Here is a 21,940-nt window from a genome sequence, read left to right on the forward strand (position 1 = left end):
GAAATTGTAGATGCTAAAGTACAAGCTCTGAAGCAATCCCTATATAACTCAGTACTAAGAAATCAGTATTTGATTCCGTGACAAGATATTTTATCCAGAAATGAGTGGTCAGTAATGGAAAACATTGCCTAAGTGCCGTAAAATATAGTAAAATTTGGGTCAAAAGAAATAAACTTATTTTTAAAATATTTACTGATTAGTTATTATTCACATCAAAATGACAATTGCCTAGATGTTTGGTTCTAAAGTGTCAAAACAATAAATATAGCTTAATTTTGGACTGAATTATCATTTTCCTTGTATAGTTCTTACAATAGTCTAACAAAGTATATGAAAACTCCACCTATGCCTCCTCTCTGTTTTACTAGGACATAAAGACTATTTGGTGACTAAAGCATGCGTACGTGTTCTTACAAAATCATCCAAGATATCAAGGTAGCGTTACCTTTAGGTGAACAGAGTGCCTAGAGTTTTAAAATCTCATATCATTTATGCATTCATATTTCATAATGAAAATAAAAACAAAAAAAAATCATCACCACTTTTCACCATGCAAGTGAGAAAATTGTATAACAATGAGGATTGATAGCTTTAGAAGGAACACTTTTGTTTGTTTTCTCATTTTACTATTTGGGCCCAGGTGGAAAAGGATGGCATTATCCTAGAAGAATATAGCTCTTGGCCTCTAGATCCCTTTTGGCTTTTGGCTCGTAGAAGGGATTCTGATGGAAAAAGATAGGGGAAGCATACATTTTCCTTAATTGCTGTGTAGTCACAAACTTGCAGCTGGCTGTGTCTAATCAGTCAAGAAGCCAAGCCAAGGATTCCATCCAAATGGAATGTCTGAAAGTGTAAACTCCTGGAGAATATAAAATTAATTCAGTCTAGAAAAATTGGCAGGTCAGGAGAAGTCAGGTTAGGAAAGGAAGTTTTTAGAAGTAAGTGAAGCTCAAGTCCAAATGTATGTGGATTTTGGCAGACAATATCACTTTCTCCTTTGCCCTTCATGGAGAGGTCTATGTCTCAACATACAGATCTAGGTCCTCCTACTGAGATATGAAAATAAAGAATGAAAGGGAAGTAGATTCTTTCCTAGCCTTACTCTGTTGGGGAGAGTTTAGGTTGATGCAAGGGTTATGTGAAGAGTCAAGCCTGAATCTTGAGATGTTGGGACTTCAGAACACTGAGGACTTAGTATACTTTTTATCTTGGAAATTTGACTGTTGCAGTTTTAGTATAGAAGGAGCTTAGCCGGGCGTGGTGGCGCACGCTTGTAATCCCCGCGCTTGGGAGGCTGAGACAGGAGGATTGCATGGGTTCGAAGCCAGCCTCAGCTACTTAGTGAGGCTTTCAGCAACTTTGTGAGACCCTGTTTCCAAATAAAATGTAAAAAAGGTCTGGGAGTATAACGCGGAGGTAGAAAGCCTCTGGGTTCCACCCCCAGTACCACCAAAAAAAAAAAAAAAAGGAGCTTAACTTAGAGCTAAGTTATCTTCAGTCGATCAAAGACCATGAAGATCAGAGTGTTGAGAAGTCCTTAAGATAAATTTTTAATGGCAAGCAAGAGTGATATAAAGCATGGCATAGTAGGAGGAGCACAGGATTGGGACACATAACATCTTCAATCTTGTTCCAGCCTCTATATCCCTCTCTTACTCTCTGTTTCCTCATTTTCATAGATGAGAAAATAAGGAGACCTAATTGGAGGTGATGAGAGGGGGAAAAGGAAATTTTCCCAAAGTATATGATGTGCATTCACAAACATATCAAAGTCAGTCACTAAGCCAAACATGAGAAGAAGGGAATAGGTTGGGAATTAGGGAAGGGATAAATGAGTGATGTGTGCATTATATCTCTACCATACATTATGTCTCTAGTCATACATTGAGATGTATGACTACAATACAACAATAAATTTTTTTTTAAAAAATCAGAGTAATGGAGTTGGAGGTGGAGGCTAGCATAGACATTACCAAATATATCTGCTAGTTCTGAATTGCTATGATTCTAAGAAAGATACATTTGAAGATATGGAAAAGAATATGAAGGAACCTGCCAATTTATTATGTCTTCATATGAAATAAGTTTCTTGATGCAGTTGAAGATGTAGAAATTCAATTATAAAGCTTAACACTGATTGGAGATACATCTTTGTCTTGTCATTTGCCTGTTAAGTTCCCAGCCCTCTCTTATCAGATTTATGTGTACAAGTCAACACAAAAACAAATAGTAAGTTTGGCTTAAACAGCAGACTCATAATCATGAGATGATCTACCCACTTTCTACCATTTTACTACTTTCTGGGATGTACACTACCATCAATCATATCTATACAAAGGATGCCACTTGGTATGGTATAACAGAAAGAGGCTATCTTGAGTCAGAATTAGTCCATCGTAAATATATATATATATATATATATATATATATATATATATATACATACACACTTGCTAATGTTAGGTTTTTATAAATAACACTTCTTGCAAGTAAATCAGTGAATACATAATACTGGGAAACCCATTTCACATTTTTTAGATTTAATGTCTTATCTATAGAATGCATGAAGTTGGGTCCTGGCTTGAATTATGACTAATATTCTTTGTTGTTACCAATGTCAATGTCTATGATTTAAATTATCTCTGGGAAACAGAAGCACCTGAAAACCTTCACCTCTCTTGGTTGTAAAGTTAAGTGAAGTACCAACCCTGAAATAAAGAATAAGAGTTCTGAAAGATAGGAAAAATTAATCTCATGTTTACAGAGTTAAACTCATATAGTTACTTTCTTATGGAGAAAATAGGTAAATATAGTATCTATACCATAGCTAAGTGTTCTGTCTTAAATCATGAGACTTTTGTTCATAACCTCTCTCTTCTAATCCTTTCACAGAGAGGAAGTCGTGCCAGTGTAAGCTTCCAGATCATCTCAGAAGTTCAAAGTGGGAGGTCCCCAAGGCTCTCCTTTTCTTCAGGGAGTCTCACTCCAGCTACATATGAAAACTCCAATATAGCAATTTATGAGGTAGGACGTCCAATCACTACCTAATATGCTACATTTTTAGGAATGAGACAGAGATTTAGGAAGCAGTGTTTGAATAAAACCATTAAGGCTTTTGGAAATTCTGTTTGTTTTTTTAATCTGTGTCCACTTGTGGATTTGTTTGGTTGTCATGTTTTTAGTTCTTGGGGTTGAATCCAGGATCATTCTACCTTTGAGTTACATTTTTTAAACAGGATTTCACTAAGTTGCTGAGGGTCTTACCAAGTTGCCGAGGCTAGTCTCCAACCTAAAATCCTCCTGTCTCCCAAGGACTAGGATTACAGGTATGTACCACCATTCCCAACTTGCCTAACATTTTTATGTTCTGGGGATTGAACCCAGAAGCATTGTACCTCCAAGTTATACCCTGAACCCTATTTAATTATTTACTTATGTATTAATTCATTTATGTATTTATATATTTATTTAGTTCTTGTTTTGAAAAAGGGTCTTGATAGGTTGCTAAAAGTCTCTCTAAATTGTTGATCTTCAGTTAGCTACCCTTCTGTATTAGCCACCCAAATACGAGATTGGTTGATTTTGGTTTTTTTTTTTTTTTTTTTTTTTTTTTGCAGTTCTGGGGATGGAACCCAGAGACACTGTACCATTAGCCACACCCTCTAACCCTATATTTTATTCTTTATTTTGAAACAGGGCCTTACTCAATAGCTAAGGTTGGCTATGAACTGCGATCCTCCTGTCTCAACCTCCCAAATGCTGGGATTATAAGCATGTGCCACCATGCCCAGTATTAGTCGACATTTTTGACAATGATTTTCTTTAGTGACTAATCTTCTTAACTTCATAGATATTTATTCTCCATGTATTTACTATATATGTAGAAAAAAGACCTTGAAACTAAAACACTTTAATATGTTACTCATCCCAAAGGACTGTATTAATGAAAGAAATAGAATACTATACTAATAGAAAAAATGACATCCTGAGCCTACTGGTTAGAATATGATGTCTAGAGACATACATGGGCTACTCCTCTTTCAAATTTATAGTTTTTCTTCCTATACTTGTTATTCTTTGATATTTTGATAGTTAAAAATATTCATTCAGCCAGGTGTGGTGGCACATGCTTTTAACTCTAGTTCTTGGGAGGCTGAAACAGGAGGACTGCAGGTTCACAACCAGATTCAGCAACTTAGTGAGACCCTGTTTCAAAAGAAAATAAGTATCATTGGGGGTAGGTCAGACTTAGAATATCTTCAGTTCCATCCCTAGTACTATACACATGTGCACACACACACACACACACACACACACACACACACACACACACACATCTGTTCATTTCCTTTTCTTAGCCCATACAACCTCTCTTTGAATAACAAGTCACATTCTGTTGTATGCAACAAAGAATTCATTTTTATTTCACTGAAGTTTCTATCTTTCAAGATTTAAGAGACTATTCCGTATCTCTTGTTCTAAGATGCTGGAATTTGGCAAAAAGAACAAATCTTGCATCAGTTGGAGAGATAAATTGTTTCTTCTCAGCAGGAAAAAGTTAAGCAGGGGGCAAAAAGGAAACTAGACTATCCTTCTGTTCCTCCTAAGTGAGGCCTTCCCAGTGTGGTTTCCTTGTTTTGTTTGAAGATATTCCCAAGAGCAGCAAACACCCTCAACTTCAACAGTAAGTACAAAGAAAGTCTAAACCAAGAAAGAATGAGCTTTTAGATTATCAGACACATTGTATTTTCCAAGTGAGTGTTTACTCCATTGGATAAATCATTCATAGGGGCCTTGCCATGGTTAGAATGTCTCCCCTTCAGAATTCAGGTGTGAAAATTTAATGGTCATTGTGACGATATTAAAAGATAGGCTCTTAAAAGGCAATTAGACCCTCATAAATGAGATTCAAACATTTATAAAAGAAGCTCCATGCAGTACTTGGGGATCTCACCCTTCTACTTCTGCCATGTGAGGACACAAGATCCCTTTCCACTAGAGAATGCAGCAACAAGACCCCATCTTGGAAGAAAGCACCCCTAGCAAATAATGAAACCTACTGTGCCTTGATCTTGGACACTAGCCTCCAGAAATAAATTTCTATTCTTTATAAATTATCCAGCCTCACAAATGGACCAATATAGGCCTATGCTGCCAATATTGGCATAGTATAAGCTCTTTTAATATACTTGAGGGCTTTGATTTAAATTAATAGCAGGAAACCTCTGAATGTTACTGTGGGCTTAATTTAATCAAAGAGAAAATTTGTTTCACATGTAATTTTGAATTGGAAGGGAAGAGAGATATGGGGAAAGAAGCATACCAAATAATGATATGTGCATTATGAATATATCACTGTGAACCTCACTATCATGTACAAGTACAGTTCATTAATAAAATATACAAAAGAATAAATTTTCTAAGGGAAAAAACTGGAGTATTGCAGAATTGGTAGTTCTGTTCTTTCAAAAAATAAAGATAGGTGAATGAGATAGCTTTTGAATATCAAATGGAATGGGATGATGGCTTTACAAGTATATAGACACATGTAAATTTCAGAAGTAAATCTTAATAACCTTGGTTTTTCATTTGCAAAATAAGGGGATAAACCAAGTCATTTTCTTTTTTTCTTTTTAATACTGGAAATTGACCTCAGGGGCATTCTACCTCTGAGTTACACCACTAACTCTTCTCATTTTTTTATTGTTGCTAAGGGTCTTGCTAAGTTGGTGAGGGTAATCTCAACCTTCCTCCTGTCTCTACCCATTAAGTACTGGGATGCCAGGCCTGCCTCACCACACCTGGCTAAACTGGCTTCTTAATCCTGACTGCTCATTAGAATGTCCTTGGGAAACTAAAAAAAATACTTAGGGCTAGGCCTTTGCCCCTAGCAGTTCTGATTCAGTTGGTATAGAATGGGAACTAGAGATTGGCATTTTTAAATTTTTTATATGTGCAGCCCAGGTTGATAATTGCTGGACTGAGAGACTTCTAAGGCCTTTTCTGAAATGTATATGCTGATTCTTTGATTCTTTTGAAAAATGTATGTTTTGAATTGTGTAATATGTTTTATTTGATGGGGTTGGAATGTTATGGTATAGAATTGAGAAGGGAAAAACAAACTTTATGTAACTGGCCTTTAAGACTGTCAGATATTTCCTCATTTTGGTGGTACTGGGGGTGGAATCCAGGAGCTTTTCTACCTCTGGGCTATACTCCCAGATCCATTTTATATTTTATTTGGAAACAGGGTCTCACTAAGTTGCTGAGAGCCTCACTAAGTAGCTGAGGCTGGCTTCGAACCCGTGCAATCCTCCTGTCTCAGCCTCCCAAGCGCAGGGATTACAAGCATGTGCCACCACACCCGGCTGATATTTCCTCATTTTGGAAGGAGGTGGGGAGCTGGTTCAGTTTTAAGAATGACTGTTGGTTAGTAGGATCATGAGTAGGGGACCTTCAAATTTACAAAAGGAGAATGTTAGTGAGAATAATGTCACACAGTGGAGTGAAGATTAAGTAAATGCCAGCCTGTAAAGTAAGATAACTGAGACTAGAAATTTCTTTGGCTAGGGGTAAAGAGTCCTCTGGGTAGGAGCTTGGTCAACTAAATCAACAGATCAAACAAGAAGTCCATTGTGTCTTCTGAAATGATCTTCAATTAGTAGTCTTTTAAAGAAGACTCATTATCTAGATTCTGTTGAAAATAAACCAAATTTTCATAATACATTTTTATTTAAAGTTCTAGAATTTCCTGATAATGTGCCAGACAATGTTAGGCATAGCAGATATCTAGCAGCAAAGGACACGCTTCTCTAGGATACACCACAACATTGCATTACATTGACATACATTCATACTTCAAACATTCATAGATGTATAACCTTCAGAATTTCACAGTAACGTTGCCCTTATTTCAAAGATACCATTACACATGTGGAAATGAAAGCCAGGTGAGCTGACTGCTGGGCAGAAAGCTCTGTGAGTGGTAGAGGTAGCAATGACATGTCCTGATCTCCTGTAGTAGACATAATTTAAAAGGGTAGGGCTGAGGTAGGAAGCAGTATACTCTTGACATTCAGGAAGAACCTACAGAATCCATATTTCCTCTTCATTTTCCTACTCCTTCTGCCTCCCAATCTCTCTATTTTTTTTCCTCTTTGAAAACCTTTCTGTCTCTTCCCATTAATATCCCTTTGTAGAATCTTTTGTGTATACATTACTGGGAATTGAACCCACAAATGTTCTACTTCTGAGCTACAACCCCAAGCCCTTCTTATCTTTTATTTTAAAACAGGGCCTGACTAAGTCTCTGAGGGCCTCACTAAATTGCTGAGGCTGGCCTCAAACCTGCGATCCTTCTGACTCAGCCTTTCAAGTACTGGGATTACAGACCTGAGCCTGGCTTTAAGCCTTTTTCTGTCTTCCCAACTTCTATAACCCTTATGGACCGATCTCTCTCTCTCTCTCTCTCTCTCTCTCTCTCTCTCTCTCTTTCTCTCTCTCTTTCCATTTCCATTTCTTTCTTCTACCAACCATAAAATCTCCTCATAAAATCATAGATCATCAAAGTTCAAAATAGCCTAAGAAATTGTCTAATAAGTCCAGATCTATAGATGGGAAAACTGAAGCTCAGCTGATTACATGACTGTGCCATGGCCACCCTTGAGTTTGAAGCAGAGCCAGTTTGAGGAACCTGTTCGCTGCTTCTAAGTTAACACACCATGGCCTAAACACAGAACTGATGGACTTTAAATTACTTCTTAAAAACTTTAGTGAATAGAATTTGATGTTACTTGCTCTTAATTAAAAAGTGAGTGATGAGTGAAGTATTTTATCATTCTCCCTTTTAGAATAAAACCAAACACATGGTGCACATGTGTTGAAGAGAAAACCTGCCCATATCCTCCCTTTTCCTCATTATTCATGAAGTGGAATGCACACAGACTCAATAAAAGTTGGCCTGCAGTTTGTGAGAATTATTTAAATCTCAAACACACGCAAATCCCCCAAACAAAGGAAGCCCAAGAAGGGGAAAGAGCCACGAAGTAGGAGATGGAAGCTCTAAATTTACATTTGACTTATTTTTTAGTCTTCTAACTAGGCAAATCAATCTCTTAGGCTTCAGTGTCTTATTAACTATGAAGAGATGGGGCAGGCATAACTAAGTCCTCTTCCAGCTCGCAAATTTAGTGATTTGGCAGAAAAAAACATCTATGCCTACTGCTTGTGGCAGTTATTAAATTGGATAGATGGTCAACTAATGTCTGCTAACTCCTAAGAAGAGATTATCAGGTACCAGCTGTAAGGCCAGGTCAGTGCTACTAGTACTGATGCTCAGGTTGCACACTGCATATGGGCATCACAACTAAGAGGTTTCTATTCATAGGAAAGATAGATACAAACATATGAGAATACTGCAGAAGTAGGTACAGAGATTCTGACCTCACAGTCTAGTCCTGGAATTTGGTGCCTGACAAAAAGGCCTCACCTGACAGGCAAGGCTTGGTGATATGCAGAATATCCATGTTGCCAGTGGAATGAGTTCACCCATGTCTGAGGTAGAGTGAGGAAATGTGAGTACAGAACCTGGATGTTTGTGTGCAGCTGGATAACACAGCCTCATATCACAGGGTGGCTATGGGCTGGATAATAATATATTTACATAATTAATCTTTGCATTTGAGAGAAAACCACCTTTTCTAATTTGCACAAAAGAGTTGTAGTGAATGGTATTGACTCGGGGCCAAATATCACAGCTACAAAGGTGCTGAGGCTTTTTTTTATCTACTAGTGTATCCCACACATTGACCAATTTTGTAAAATACCAGTTAGAGGCTTATTCTTTCAGCTTAAGTCCTAGCCTTTGATTTCTCTAGAGGGCTAAGTCTTCTGAAGGGTAAAATGTTAAGCTTATGTCAGGCCCTCCTGACTTCTATGAATGAGTTCTAGGTTCCAGGCTGAAAGCAGATGTTAATGAGAAAAACCTAGCAAGAGGTAAGTGGGGAGGGTCTGAATGAGGGGGCTACCGCAGAGATGAAGCAAAGGAAAAGGCTGGGGCAGTAGGTCACAAATTTTAACATGTATCACAAATATGTGGAGGGTTTGAGAGAATGCAGACTGCTAGCCTCAATGCCACAATTTATGATTTTGTAAGTATTAGACAGAGTTTTAGAACTGGCCTTTCTAACCAATTCCCAGGCAATACTAACACTGCTCATTCAAGGTCAGTCTTACTTGGAGAACTGCTTGGTCAGATGCTTTGACCATTCTGCTTCAGGCTGGCACTAGTCACCTGGGCTACACTACTGAACTCTCTGTGCAATGAACATGGTTGGTATGGTTTGGTCCAGCTGCTGAAGAGCTCCTGGAGCCATACCCTAGTTAAAGGGCTTTGAGCTCCTTGGCTAAAAGATTCTTTTGAACACAAAGTGCAGACAAGTAATTCAGGTGCCTGCAGCTCCCATTAACCTTTGCCTCTGGCAGGCTCCCAGATGTGCTGCTACAGTTGAATTTACTCCTTAATAAGAGAGTGGTCACACTCTTTTATTCTCAGAATTTGATTGCACGGAGCTCACTGCTTTATTATCTCTACTTGATGACAAGTTGGTGCAGCCTGAAATGGAATCTCCAGGCTATAGGTAATAGATGTGAAAGCACTTGGAAGACTAAAGAGTGTTGTGCAAATGCAAGGCATTATTATTATTATTGCCAAGCAAAAGGAATCTATATCTGTATTGCTTTTTAAAAAATTTGGGTTGGACAGAACTAAATAGGGCTTGATGATGGATGAATCCTTGAAGCTATGCCTATAGAAAAAAGTATCCAGCAGGCACTGGTGTTGAAGTGAAGACAATAAAATAATTGTTGCTTTTGACTTGACAGTAGCTTTAGAAATAGCAGTTTTGTACTTTTAAAGTCAAGAATAAATGCTAATTATGGGGATTAGATTATTACAAATAGTATACAGGTGTTGAATTATTACACTATGGTCATAAATATGTAAAATTAAAAATAACATCAACATACAAAAAGGCTACAAGTGTCAACATAATTATTTCCGTTATTGGCTGATAAAAAAGGAACAAAAAGAAGAGAAACATACTAAAATTCTTCAGTCATGGACTCTACCATAGAATGAGAGACCTCTTTCCAGGAAAAAATGAAATATTAACATTATTTATGTCCTTTGTTTTAAGGATTCAGGAGATTCCTAAAGCTTTGATTTGGAAATTCTGTTTATTTTGTAACAATAACATCTAGATGAAATTTTGAAAAATAAACATATTAAAGTAAAAAATAAATAAAATAAAATAATAATGAATGAAAAGAGTCAGAAATAGACTTTTCAAAAAGTCTAGATTATTTATATTACTAGGTTAGTGAATTTGTGCATTGAAATAAAAAGTTTAATCTACATTTAAATCAGCTGGCTTATGATTAAGGCATAAAAGCTTTAAAATGGTCTGTACCATAAGAGAAAAATGGATCAAGGAAAATGCAGGAAACATTTACTGAACTACGTCTCCTGCCCTATGTCTCCTGCTATAGACGCCTCAAGGCAGTGAGGATTGCAACCGCCAACCATCACCATTAATCTAAGAAACCTGGTGCTATATCACTTAGCTATGAATAAGTGAAATGATCTATCACTTTCTGCAGTTAGTTAAGAGAGGCATTGCCAAAGTGGCATCATTTCTTTTCTGAGATCTGCATACTTACAATTGTTTTTCTGTCTAGAGTTAGCTGGCAATTTTAAATTTAACTTCATTGAATGACCTCTTTTTATAAAGCTCAGAATACAGAATTTCCATGGGGTAAAGTGAGGCAGAGGAGAAAAAAGTCCGTTTGGGTTGGTAGTATAACTATAAACACTTTATGTGGAAGGGACATTGCTGGAAAGCTGCTGGCAACTTTCATCACTATTCTATCTTTCCTTTCCAGGGTGATTGGGTGTGGCTGAAAAAGATCCCCCCTGGAGATTTTGGAGACATTAAATCCATCAAATCAAGTGCAAGTGATATGTTTGAAATGGTATGAGAAATCTTCATTCTTACACATTTCTACTGAAATCAATCCTTTGTCCAAAATAACTAACACCAGCTCCTTAGGAGTATCCCTTAAGAAATAGGTGCAGGCCCAGTTTTGTAGCCCATGCCTATATTTCCAATACTTGGGAGGCTAAGACAGGAGGATTGCAGGTCTGAGGACAGTCTCAGGAACTTAATGAGACCCTGTTTTAAAAGAAAAAATAAAGTAGGGCTAGGGTTGTAGCTCAGAGATATAGTGCCTCTGGGTTCAATCCCCAGGACTGAAATAAAGGAAGAAAGAAAGAAGAAAGATAAATTAGTGTAAGAAAACTGCACAGTTGTTATTAGCTTGATATGATAATGCGCTGTAGGGGCAAAATTGTAGGCTCTGGAATCAAGAAATATGGAGTTAAAGCCCAGTTAAATTATTTAAGAGCTATATTAATAACTCAGGCAAGTCACCTAAGCTCCTAGACCTTCATTTCTTATTTTTAAAAAGAGCACGTTAATGTCTATTTTCTACTTCCTTACTAGGTTTAGATGAGAACTAAAAAAGAAAACACATAGAAAGTTTTTGCACATTTCCTGGCACATACGTTCTTTGTAAAATTATAGCTGTTTTGATTATTAATTAAATATTCCATAATTATCCAAATTTCCATATTCCATACCATGAAAGTCAACTGCTAATTTCTGCTTAAAAATGGTTATATCCCTAACTTTATGAATTATGTTCAAAGAGTCCTTGGGTGGTTTACTTAAGGAAGCAGCCTATAGGTAAGGTAGGGATGATTCCTTATAAGCCATTTAAAATCTAGACTCTTAAACTTTGAGTCCACAGAAGATTTGTGGATATTGTCTTAGGTTCCTTCATACTCTTGAGAGTGAGCTTTTAGAATGTAATCATGGATTTCTCCACTTTTATGAAGCAGGCAATTTCAAGACACTTGAACAGATCTGAATGAGATGCCTGCTACATCCAGAGCATGGCACAAGTACCAAAGCAAAGGAAACAGAAGTAGGTGGTTCATGGGGAACAGAATGTACCCTAGGGGTTACTATGAGATGTTATGATTTGATATTTCACTGACATGTGCTTTTGGTACTTGGAGCTTAAAAATAAATGAGAGAAAAGTCCAGAAGAGGGACCAAAGTCAAATAAAGCAGGCAATTTCAGTATCTTGATGACCCAGGATACCTAAAGAAAACTGTATCTAAAATACTGAGCCCCAAAAGGGCCAAACCTGGGGAAGCTAATAAACTAGAAGTATGGAAATAATTATATAGGTAGAGTGTTAGTTACCATGACATCTTTTTTGGGGTAACTTTTCATTTTGCTATGATTTCAAACTTATAGAAAAGCTTCAAGAATACTTAAAGGGACCTCTGTATACAATACTCAGATTTTACAACTGTTAGAGATGTTTTTCTTATTTATTTATTTGTTTGTTTGTTTGTTTTTGGTGGTACTGGGGTTCCTGGAAACTCTTCTACCTCCAGGATATACTCCCAAACCTATTTTATATTTTTATTTCGAAACAGGGTCTTTTAAGCCAGCGTGGCCGGCTTCGAACCTGCGTGATCCTCCTGTCTCCGCCTCCCAACGCAGGGATTACGCCTGGTTTTTCTTATCTATTTATAAAAATAAATTCTGAATCATTTGAAAGTGAGTTGTAGAAACTATGCCCTTTTCCTTTGAAATACTTTAGTGTATATTTCTCGAAACCAAAGACATTCCTTACACATAACTACGGTGTGATCACAATTCAACAAATTAACATTAATACTATACTATTATCTAAGTACTATGCACATTCTAATTTTGTCAGTGATTTTAGTCAAAATACCTAATTTACCCCCAGGTCAATTTCCCATCTAAGTTCTCACATTCTAGTTGGTTGACCCCCCAAAACTAAAATTTACTGTAAAGAAAAGTTGAGGTCTACTGCAAAATTTTCACTAGTTTTGTTTAATTGCTCATTATTATTTTTATGTTGGCCACAACCTCACAAAAGCATATTAAGGCTTCTTTCATAATTGGCAAAAGTGTTGGACTCTCCAACACTCTATCATAAAGTCTGCAGGCAGACAGCCTGATACAGTACTGTCTTTTTTTTAAGTGAGACATATGAACACTTTCTTTAAAATCTCAATATCGAGCCAGGCGTGGTGGCGCATGCTTGTAATCCCCACGCTTGGGAGGCTGAGACAGGAGGATCACACAGGTTCAAAGCCACCCTCAGCTACTTAGTGAGGCTCTCGGCAACTTAGAGAGACCCTGTTTCCAAATAAAATATAAAATAGGTCTGGGAGTATAGCCGGGAAGTAGAAAGCCTCTGGGTTCCACCCCCAGTACCACAAAAATAAAAATAAAATAAAATCTCAATCTCTTTCTAATGAAAATGGACAGAGCCTCATCTTAATATTTTTAAATAATTCATTTCAGTTATTTGGCCGATTGTTGTTAACTCTGGGTTTTTGAGTGTTCTTTATGTTTAGATTTAGGTTTTGCATATTTAACCAGAATATTCCAAAAGTGATGTTGCATCCTTTCTAGTATACCTTATCAGTCATGTTAACTTTGATTATTTGGTTGACGTGGTGTCTACCAAGTTTCTTCACTGAGAGAGTTTCTATTATTTTTAATTGTAACTAATACACAATTCATGGGGTGATACTTTGAGGCTAAGTACATTTCTTGTTCTTCATTAATGTTTTACTTACTAATTTTAGCATCTATTGATGATTTTCTAATTCTAGCATTTTTCAAATTACACCTTTCAAATTACTGATTGCCATTTTTTTTATAAGGAAGAGCTTTCTATTTGCCCCTATGTATATAGTTATATCAGAATGCATGTCTGGGTTTTTATTTTATTCAGTTGGTTCAGATCTCTAATACTGTTCAAATATCTACTTATAACCATAAGTTCAAGCCAGGTGTGGTGATGCAAACTTGTAATCCCAGCATTTGGGAGGCTGAGACAGGAGGATCCCAGATTTGTGGACAGCCTCAGCTACTTAGTGAGGCCCTTTGCAACTCAGTGAGACCTTGTTTCAAAATAAAGAATAAAATTAGGGGTGTAGCTCAGAGGTAGAATGCCCCTGGGTTCCCTCTCCAGTATCACAAAAAACAACTATAAGATCATATTAATAATAATTATAATAATATAATAATAATAAAGTTCATAATTATAATTTAAGGCTGGAGTGTTCATTCTGTTTTTATATTCTTTTTCAGTATTTGTAATTTCCTTCAACAATGAGAAAATTGCTTCCTATTATCCTAATTAGATAATTTGATGTATTCCCTTCACTCATTTGTTGGTCATGTCAGGTACAGACAATAACTCAACCCTAGGAAGAAAGCCAGAATTTTCCAGAATTCATCATGTAGAAGGCCCTAATTTTTTCTATTGTTTTTATTTAACAGAAGGTAAATCTTATCATGCTGATCACTGTGAATCCAGCACTGCCTTGACTACGTATGCGCATTCATGATCTTCAAACACTGGGAATGGGTACCAGGGTCTAGACTGGATGAAACAGGTGTAGATGTAAGCAGGGCTCCATGGAATAGATGTTTTTGAAAAGCAAACAACTGGAGTCAGAAAGCCAAAGAGCTGTGAACTGTCAATGTCTTTTAGCATGCCATCTTTTTCAAAAGTATATGCAGGGAAATCTAGATGTATATCCCAGTCTCATGTTCTTCTCTGTCAGCTGGAACTGATTGAAATGTTCCCTGTACTTTTCCTAAGACAAATGTAAAACATCCTTCAGCTCTTTCTGTGAATTTCTCAGTTTTTTCAGGTTTTCTCTAATCAAGGAATGTGAAAAGGAATATGAAAACAGTGTTTCCTGTGAAACAAAGTGTTTACTCTGGGAAAAAAAATGTTTTGGGCTGGGCATGGTAGCATATGCCTATAATCCCAGGAACTTGGGAGGCTGAGATAAGAGGGTTGCAGGTTTGAAACTAACCTGGAAAACTTAGCAAAAACCTGCCTCAAATTTAAAAAAAAAAGGGCTGGGGATATAGCTCAATTGTAGAGTTTTCCTGGGTTCAATCTTAGACAGAGACAGGAGAGAGAGAGAGAGAGAGAGAGAGAGAGAGAGAGAGAGAGAGAGAGAGAAATATAAAAAGAAAAAAAATATTTTAGGTCAATTTAGAGCCCCTACTAAAGATATCATCTTCCTCATAGACATTTCTTCTCCAGTGGTTGCTGTAATTATGCTTCAGAACTTCAGGGTCACATAATGGAGTTGTATTTTGAGGCATGCAGGCACACATGCATGCAGGCACCCATTTGAAACCAATGCAATTCTGTTTTAGTACTCCGTCTAGCATCCATTTCTTTCAAATTTGTTGGCATAAAGTCGTACAAAATATGCTCATGCTCTCTTTTAGATATCATTAGGATCTGTAGTGATGGCTGCCTTTGCATTCCTTATACTGACTTTGTTGATTTTTCTATATTATGATTGCTTTCTCTTTCATTGACTTGTATTCGTATTATTCCCTTCTTGTTTTCTTTTTTAAGATTGAAAATGTTAACATTTTATTTTCTGTCCTTCTTTCCTTATATTTAATTTGGTGCTCATTTTTAGTTTTTTTGAATTGAAAGGTTTGATCATTGATTTTAATATTTCTTATTTTATAATAGTCACCTATAGTTAGAAAATTCTATTTAAGCACTGTTTCAGCAGTGCCTTTAACATATTTTTATTATTTAAACTATAAATGTAAGTCAGGCATGGTGGTGCATGTTTGTAATCCCAGGACTTGGGAAGCTGAGATAGGAGGATTCAGGTTCGTGGCCAGCCTCAGCTACTTAGTGAGGCTCTCCACAACTTAGTGAGACCTTGTTTTAAAATAAAGAATAAAAAATCAGGCTGGGAGTGTACCTTGGAGATAGAATGCCCCTGGGTTTAATTCCCAGTACCACAAAAAATGATAAAAATAATATAAAATATAAATGTATACAAAATAAACAAAATAATACAGAAACATCCATGTGCCCAACACTGACCTTCAATGATTATTAATCTTCTATCATTATTATTTTATTTATACATTTAAGCATTACCTACATTCCTAATTTGATGGTTATTATATTTTTTAGTCTTGAATTTTGAAATGCTCATATAATTTCTCTAACATTATGATAAAGGGACATGACTATATAATCCATATTTCTATCATGATATACAATAGGAATTCGCAGATTTTAGCCCATGGCATACTTTTTACAGACTGGAAGCAAAGAATATACTTTACATTTTTTAAAGTGTTATAAAAACAAAAGGATGTTGCAACAGAAACCATACATGGTCTATAAAGCCTAAAATATTTTTCTAGTACTGAGGATTGAACCCAGGAGCATTCTACCTTTGAGCTACACTCTGAGCTACACCACTTTTTATGCTTTATTTTGAAACAAAGTCTTGATAAATTGCTGAGGGTTTCGCTAAATTGCTGAGGATGGCCTTGAAGCTGTGATTTTGCTGTCTCTCCCAATTACCAGCATGTGACTAAACTAATTTCTCTCTGTACTTTCACAGAAAGAGATTGCTGACCCCTGATATAAAACAATTCTTTCTCTACAAAAAGTTCACTTGTGTGTCTCTTAGTATATTTATGCTTCTCCCAACCACGGGCAACAACTGTTGTTTCTATATTTATTTTATATTAATTTCTCTTGTTCTTGATTCACATATAAGTGGAACCATGTAACAGAAAGGCTGCTAGTCATCCATATTACTGCATGTATAAATAAGTGTTTCCATTGCTGTGTAGTATTCCATCTTATGAATATAACACAATTCTTTTTTGGCTATTAGAAATAAAGGTGCTATGAACATTCTTTTATAAGTGTTTTTATGGACAAATATTTTAATTTCTCTTGGATAAGAGCTTTGTTGTAGGTTAAAAGAGAGTGTAAATTTCACTTTATAAAATGATATCAAACTTTTCCCATTTTGCTTTCCTATATGTAAGTTATAAGAGTTTCCTTTGCTTTAAAACAGCCTATCAAATTTACTCTTTCATTTCTACTCTCAACCTATGCTGCTTCCAAATTTGTCAGATACCTTCAGGAAGAGACCAACCATTTATTTAGTGAAGATTTGTCCCCTAAATACTGGGAAACTATATATTTCAGTCCATCTTAGAAACGTTTTCCAGTCTCCTCTGTAGTACGCCAACTCATAAAATACACTTGAGAAGAAAACCAGCTCAGCATCAAGTCTCCCAAAATTTATTCATTGTGATACCAGTTCTCCATAATTGCCCAAAGCATTTCTAATTTTCACCTTTTTTTTTTTTGGTGGTACTGGGGTTCCTGGAAGCCCTTCTATCTCCGGGCTACACTCCCAGACCTATTTTTACATTTTTATTTGGAAACAGGGTCTCCTAAACCAGCACACGCGGCTGGCTTCGAACCTGCGTGATCCTCCTGTCTCTGCCTCCCAAGCACGGGGATTACAAGCATGCGCCACCACGCCTGGCTTTAATTTTCACCTTTTAAAAATTACTGAGGAGATGTGAAAGCAATAGCTCTTCTTAGATAAGCAAATATGATTCTTAGCACATGCTGAAGGTTGGGCTCAGCCTACTAGAAGGACTACAGCCCCAACCCTATTTTATTTTATATTTTTAACTTTCAAAACAGGGTCTCACTAAGTTGCTGAGACTGTCCTCAATAATGTTGGCCTGCCATGACATTTGGTATCCTTGTAATCACTTCTAATATAAATAAAAGTCTACTTAAATATAAATAGCCTATTAGATCTTGCATGCTCTAGGTCTTCCCTGCCTCTTCAATCTTATCAGCATATTTTCTTCCAGTCCAGTTAAAACTGCTAGCATAATGCTAGATGTTGTAAGAAATATACCCTCAAATATTTGGGGTGTGTGTGTGTGTGTGTGTGTGTGTGTGTGTATGCATGCACATGCCCACATGTGCTAGAGATTGCACCCAGGGTCTTGTATGTGCTAAAAACATGCTCTGGTACTGAGCTGTACTCCCTTGCTTCAAACTCACTGAATTTTATTTAGTCCCTGCATTGTCACATGCTACCAGTACAGGTATTCCAATCTTTAAATTACTTTGCTCTCCCTTCTTTGCATGGTTAACTTTGCATGGTTAACTTTGCATGGTTAACTTTGCATCTCTTAACTTCTAGCTCAATTGTCTTTTCCTAGGAACACTCATCTTTTATGATTGGGCAATGTCCAATCACTCTCAGCATGCACCTCTGTTCCTTAATACCTATCAGAGTTATGAGTTTATGTTTATTAGTATAATTACATAATCAAGAGGTCATGCATTGTGTTCATCATGTGTCTTTAGCTGCTTGGCTCAGGGCCTGACATATAGTAGATATTCAATAAATGTTTGTGGAATGAATAAAGTATTATTGGTGAGAAATATAGCGTCAAAAGTCTTCTGGTAGTATCTAGTTAATGCTCTCTAGTGATCATTGACCTCTGGGTTGTAGACAATGGATATATTAGTATAAAGATAGGAGATCTCAAACAATAGCTCTTTCTAACAAAACAAGACAAAAGTAGCAGACAGGAATAGCTAATTAGATCATGGAGGTAGTAAGTCTTGCTGCCAAAAAGTAGATATCAATGGTTGTAGTATGTGAGGATTGGCACTGATGTGGAGAATATTTTTTTTTAATGTTCATACCATGCTAGGTATGGTGGGACATGCTTGCAATCCCAGTACTTGGGATCCTGAGACAGGAAGATTACAGGTTTGGAAGACAGTTTCAGCAAGGTACAAAGAGTCCCTCTGCAACTTAGCAAGATCCTGTTGTGCATGCTTGTAATCCCCACACTTGGGAGGCGGAGACAGGAGGATCATGCAGATTCAAAGCCAGCCACACTGGCTTAAGAGACCCTGTTTCCAAATTTAATATATATGTATAGTAGGTCTGGGAGAGTAGCCTGGAGGTAGAAGGGTTTCCAGGAACCCCAGTACCACACCAAAAAGCATAAAATAGGGCTGGGGTGGGTTATAGCTCAGAGGTAGAGAAACCCTGGGTTTTATCCCCAGTACAACAAAAATAACAAAAAAGAGTGTTCATACCTACTCCTAGAGTAGTCTTGTACCTGCTGTGGAAGAAGGGCAAGTAGGGATAATTTTTGGCATTATGATTCCCCAGGAATAGTTTTAGATGATTAAATGAGTCTAAAGCCGGGCATGATGGCACATACTTGTAATCCCAGTACTTGGGAGGCTGAGACAGGAGGATCATGCAGGTTTGAAACCAGCATCAACTACTTACTGAGGCTCTCAGCAACTTAGTGAGACCCTATTTCCAAATAAAATATAAAAATAGGTCTGGGAGTGTAGCCCAGAGGTAGAAAGCCCATGGATTCTATCCCCAGTACAAAAAAAATAATAACAATCTAAGACAGTTTTCACTCAGGGGCAGTTGTCTCTGATAGTTGTTTGCTTAAAGGTTTTATGTCAAACATGAGGCTAACAAAAATCCAAGGATACTAGATACATCCAACCCTTGAACATTTGATGATGCTTGAAGAGGTGAATTAAATTCAGAAGATTTTTTTTTTGCTAAAGTAATGTTCCAGATAGTCTCTACATCTTGGGGTTCTCCTGAATCTTGACAGAATATGTCTTAATATAGTTATTTACATGCTTCATATATGGGATCTCTAGTGGTTATAGCTGAGGACAGATTATTGTAAAGATCTGTCAAAGATGTAGGCCTAAAATTTTATAATGTTAGGACTGCTAGAACAATGCAAGATGCTATAACAAATATACCTCCCAATATTTTTATTCATCTATTTTTATTTTGTAGGGCTGAAGATTGAACCCAGGTTCTTGTGCATGCTGAGCACATAATCTCCTACTGAGCTATACTCCCAGTCCCTAAATTTCCAGTCCCTTAATGTCTTAAGCACAGCAGAAGTTTAATTATCATCCAACTAATAGTATGAAATAGGTATTCTTGGTTGGCAGATGACTCTCCTCTAACATGGTGATTCAGGAATCCAGGATATGACCATCTTATGATTTTCTATATCTTAGGGCCTTGCCAGTATCTGTATTTATCCATAGAAATTAGAAAATAATGTGGAAGGAGTATATTTGCTTCTTAAAAGCCTAGAAATCTCACATATCACTTCTTCTTACAGTCCATTTCTTATAATTAAGTCATATGACAACACTTAGCTCCAAGAGAGGCTGGAAATGTGGATGAGCTCTTTGGTCAATAAGAACAGGAAACAGATATGTGTTGAATATCTAGCAGCCTCTGGCATAACTACTTTTGCTCTCTTTATTCTAAAAATAGTTCCAGAGCCCTGCAGTGTTGGCTGCTTGCTTTATAAGAGAATGAAATCCTAGAAGAAAGTTGTCTATTTTATGTGTGGGTTGAGTTTCTACATCTGCTTTATCTAGTTTAGGTTACATTGGACAAAAGGAATTGTCATGGATGCCAAATTTTTATGCTTAGTGGGCATTTTTGATAGTCAATAGCTGCCATTGGTAATCTAACATTGGCTTGGGTCACCTTGTTAGAGAAGCAAGCCCATGTTCAAAGTCCCCAAGTGCATTGCATCTCAATAAATGGCCCACCATCTTTTCAATGCTCAAAATAGAATAATTCTTAATTTTGTACTTTTTTTCACTGCCCACACCAAGTCATGTGATTTTCAGCTCTAAAATACATCTCCAATATGCCTGCTTCTGTTCATTCACATTTCTCCTATTCTAAACTTGTGGGTGTATGTATGTGTGTGTGTGTGCGCGCACACTTGAATATGTGTGACACAATCAGTTGTCCCTCAGTATCCACAGGAGATTGATTTCAAGATCCTCCCAGATACCAAAATCCACTGGTGGTCAAGTCCTTATATAAGTAGAAGAGTTGTTCCCACACCGCCTATGCATATTCTCCTATATGCTTTACCTCCAAATTTCTTTTAATACCTAATACAATGTACATACTATGTAAATAGTTGTTATTCTGTATTGTGTAGGAAAATTATTTTAAAATGTCTTTGATCTGTGCCTGTTTGGATATGCAGATACAGAACCCATGAATACATAGAGCCTAGTATGTATGTATCTTTGTAATTATATTTGCATGATGATTTTATATAATTAATCATTTCTTAATGGCCAACTTACCAGATATTTTCCTTTGTGTTACCTGACCTCTCTAGTATTTATTACACTATCCTGAAATTCTGGCATTTAGCTCACTTTCCTGAAAATTGCCCTATGGTGTTATGATGTTGTTCTAAATAGGTTTTTCTTCATTTCTTTAGCCTCTGTTCTAAGTCTTCATATAGAATGTATTTCATCATTTAAATGTTAGTACGTTTCGTTTTCTTTTTTCTCTTTTTATCTCATATACTTCCTTGGGTATCTCATACATTCCCATTCTTTTTATTTTTTCTCTTTTTATTTCATATACTTCCTTGGGTATCTCATACATTCCCATTGATTTTATCTATCATTTACATTCTTACAATACAACAATTTATCCAGATCAGACCTCTTTTCAGATCTCCATGCCCTGACTGTTCAACTTTGTGAAATAGTTCCGTCTTGATGTTTCATAGGTACCTCATTTCAATATATCCCAAGCCAAATTTAAAAGCCTTCTACACCATCAAATTTGCTTTTCTGTCTTAGGTCAAATTCTCTAAAAGCTGAGCCTATGATAAGACTCTTGTTCAAATTACTTATTGAGATAATCCAAGTGAAAGAAGTAAGATAAGTCAGAGAAAAAGGCTAATCAAATATTTGATCTTGGCTGGAGACTAGTGACAGTCTGAACTCATAGTGAAAGGCGAGGGCACACATCATACTATGAGTCCCACCTTGAGACCACGGATCTAGATTTGACTGCCCCCTGCCAATCATTGC

The 21,940-nt window shown here is 36.7% G+C and overlaps 1 protein-coding gene across 1 annotated transcript in view; it reads left to right on the top strand.

The window, feature by feature from the left end:
- The window catches only part of GUCY2F (guanylate cyclase 2F, retinal), a gene marked incomplete at both ends in the record, with an annotated part of 97,915 nt that overhangs the window by 37,307 nt on the left and 38,668 nt on the right, over nt 1-21,940 (top strand). The window contains 2 exons of the mRNA XM_080718965.1: nt 2,893-3,024; nt 10,942-11,031. Coding sequence (XP_080575091.1) covers nt 2,893-3,024; nt 10,942-11,031 — 222 coding nt within the window. The remainder of the gene's footprint in view (nt 1-2,892; nt 3,025-10,941; nt 11,032-21,940) is intronic.

This window comes from Muscardinus avellanarius (assembly GCF_963383645.1).
Source record: "Muscardinus avellanarius genome assembly, chromosome: X".
NCBI lineage: Eukaryota > Metazoa > Chordata > Mammalia > Rodentia > Gliridae > Muscardinus > Muscardinus avellanarius.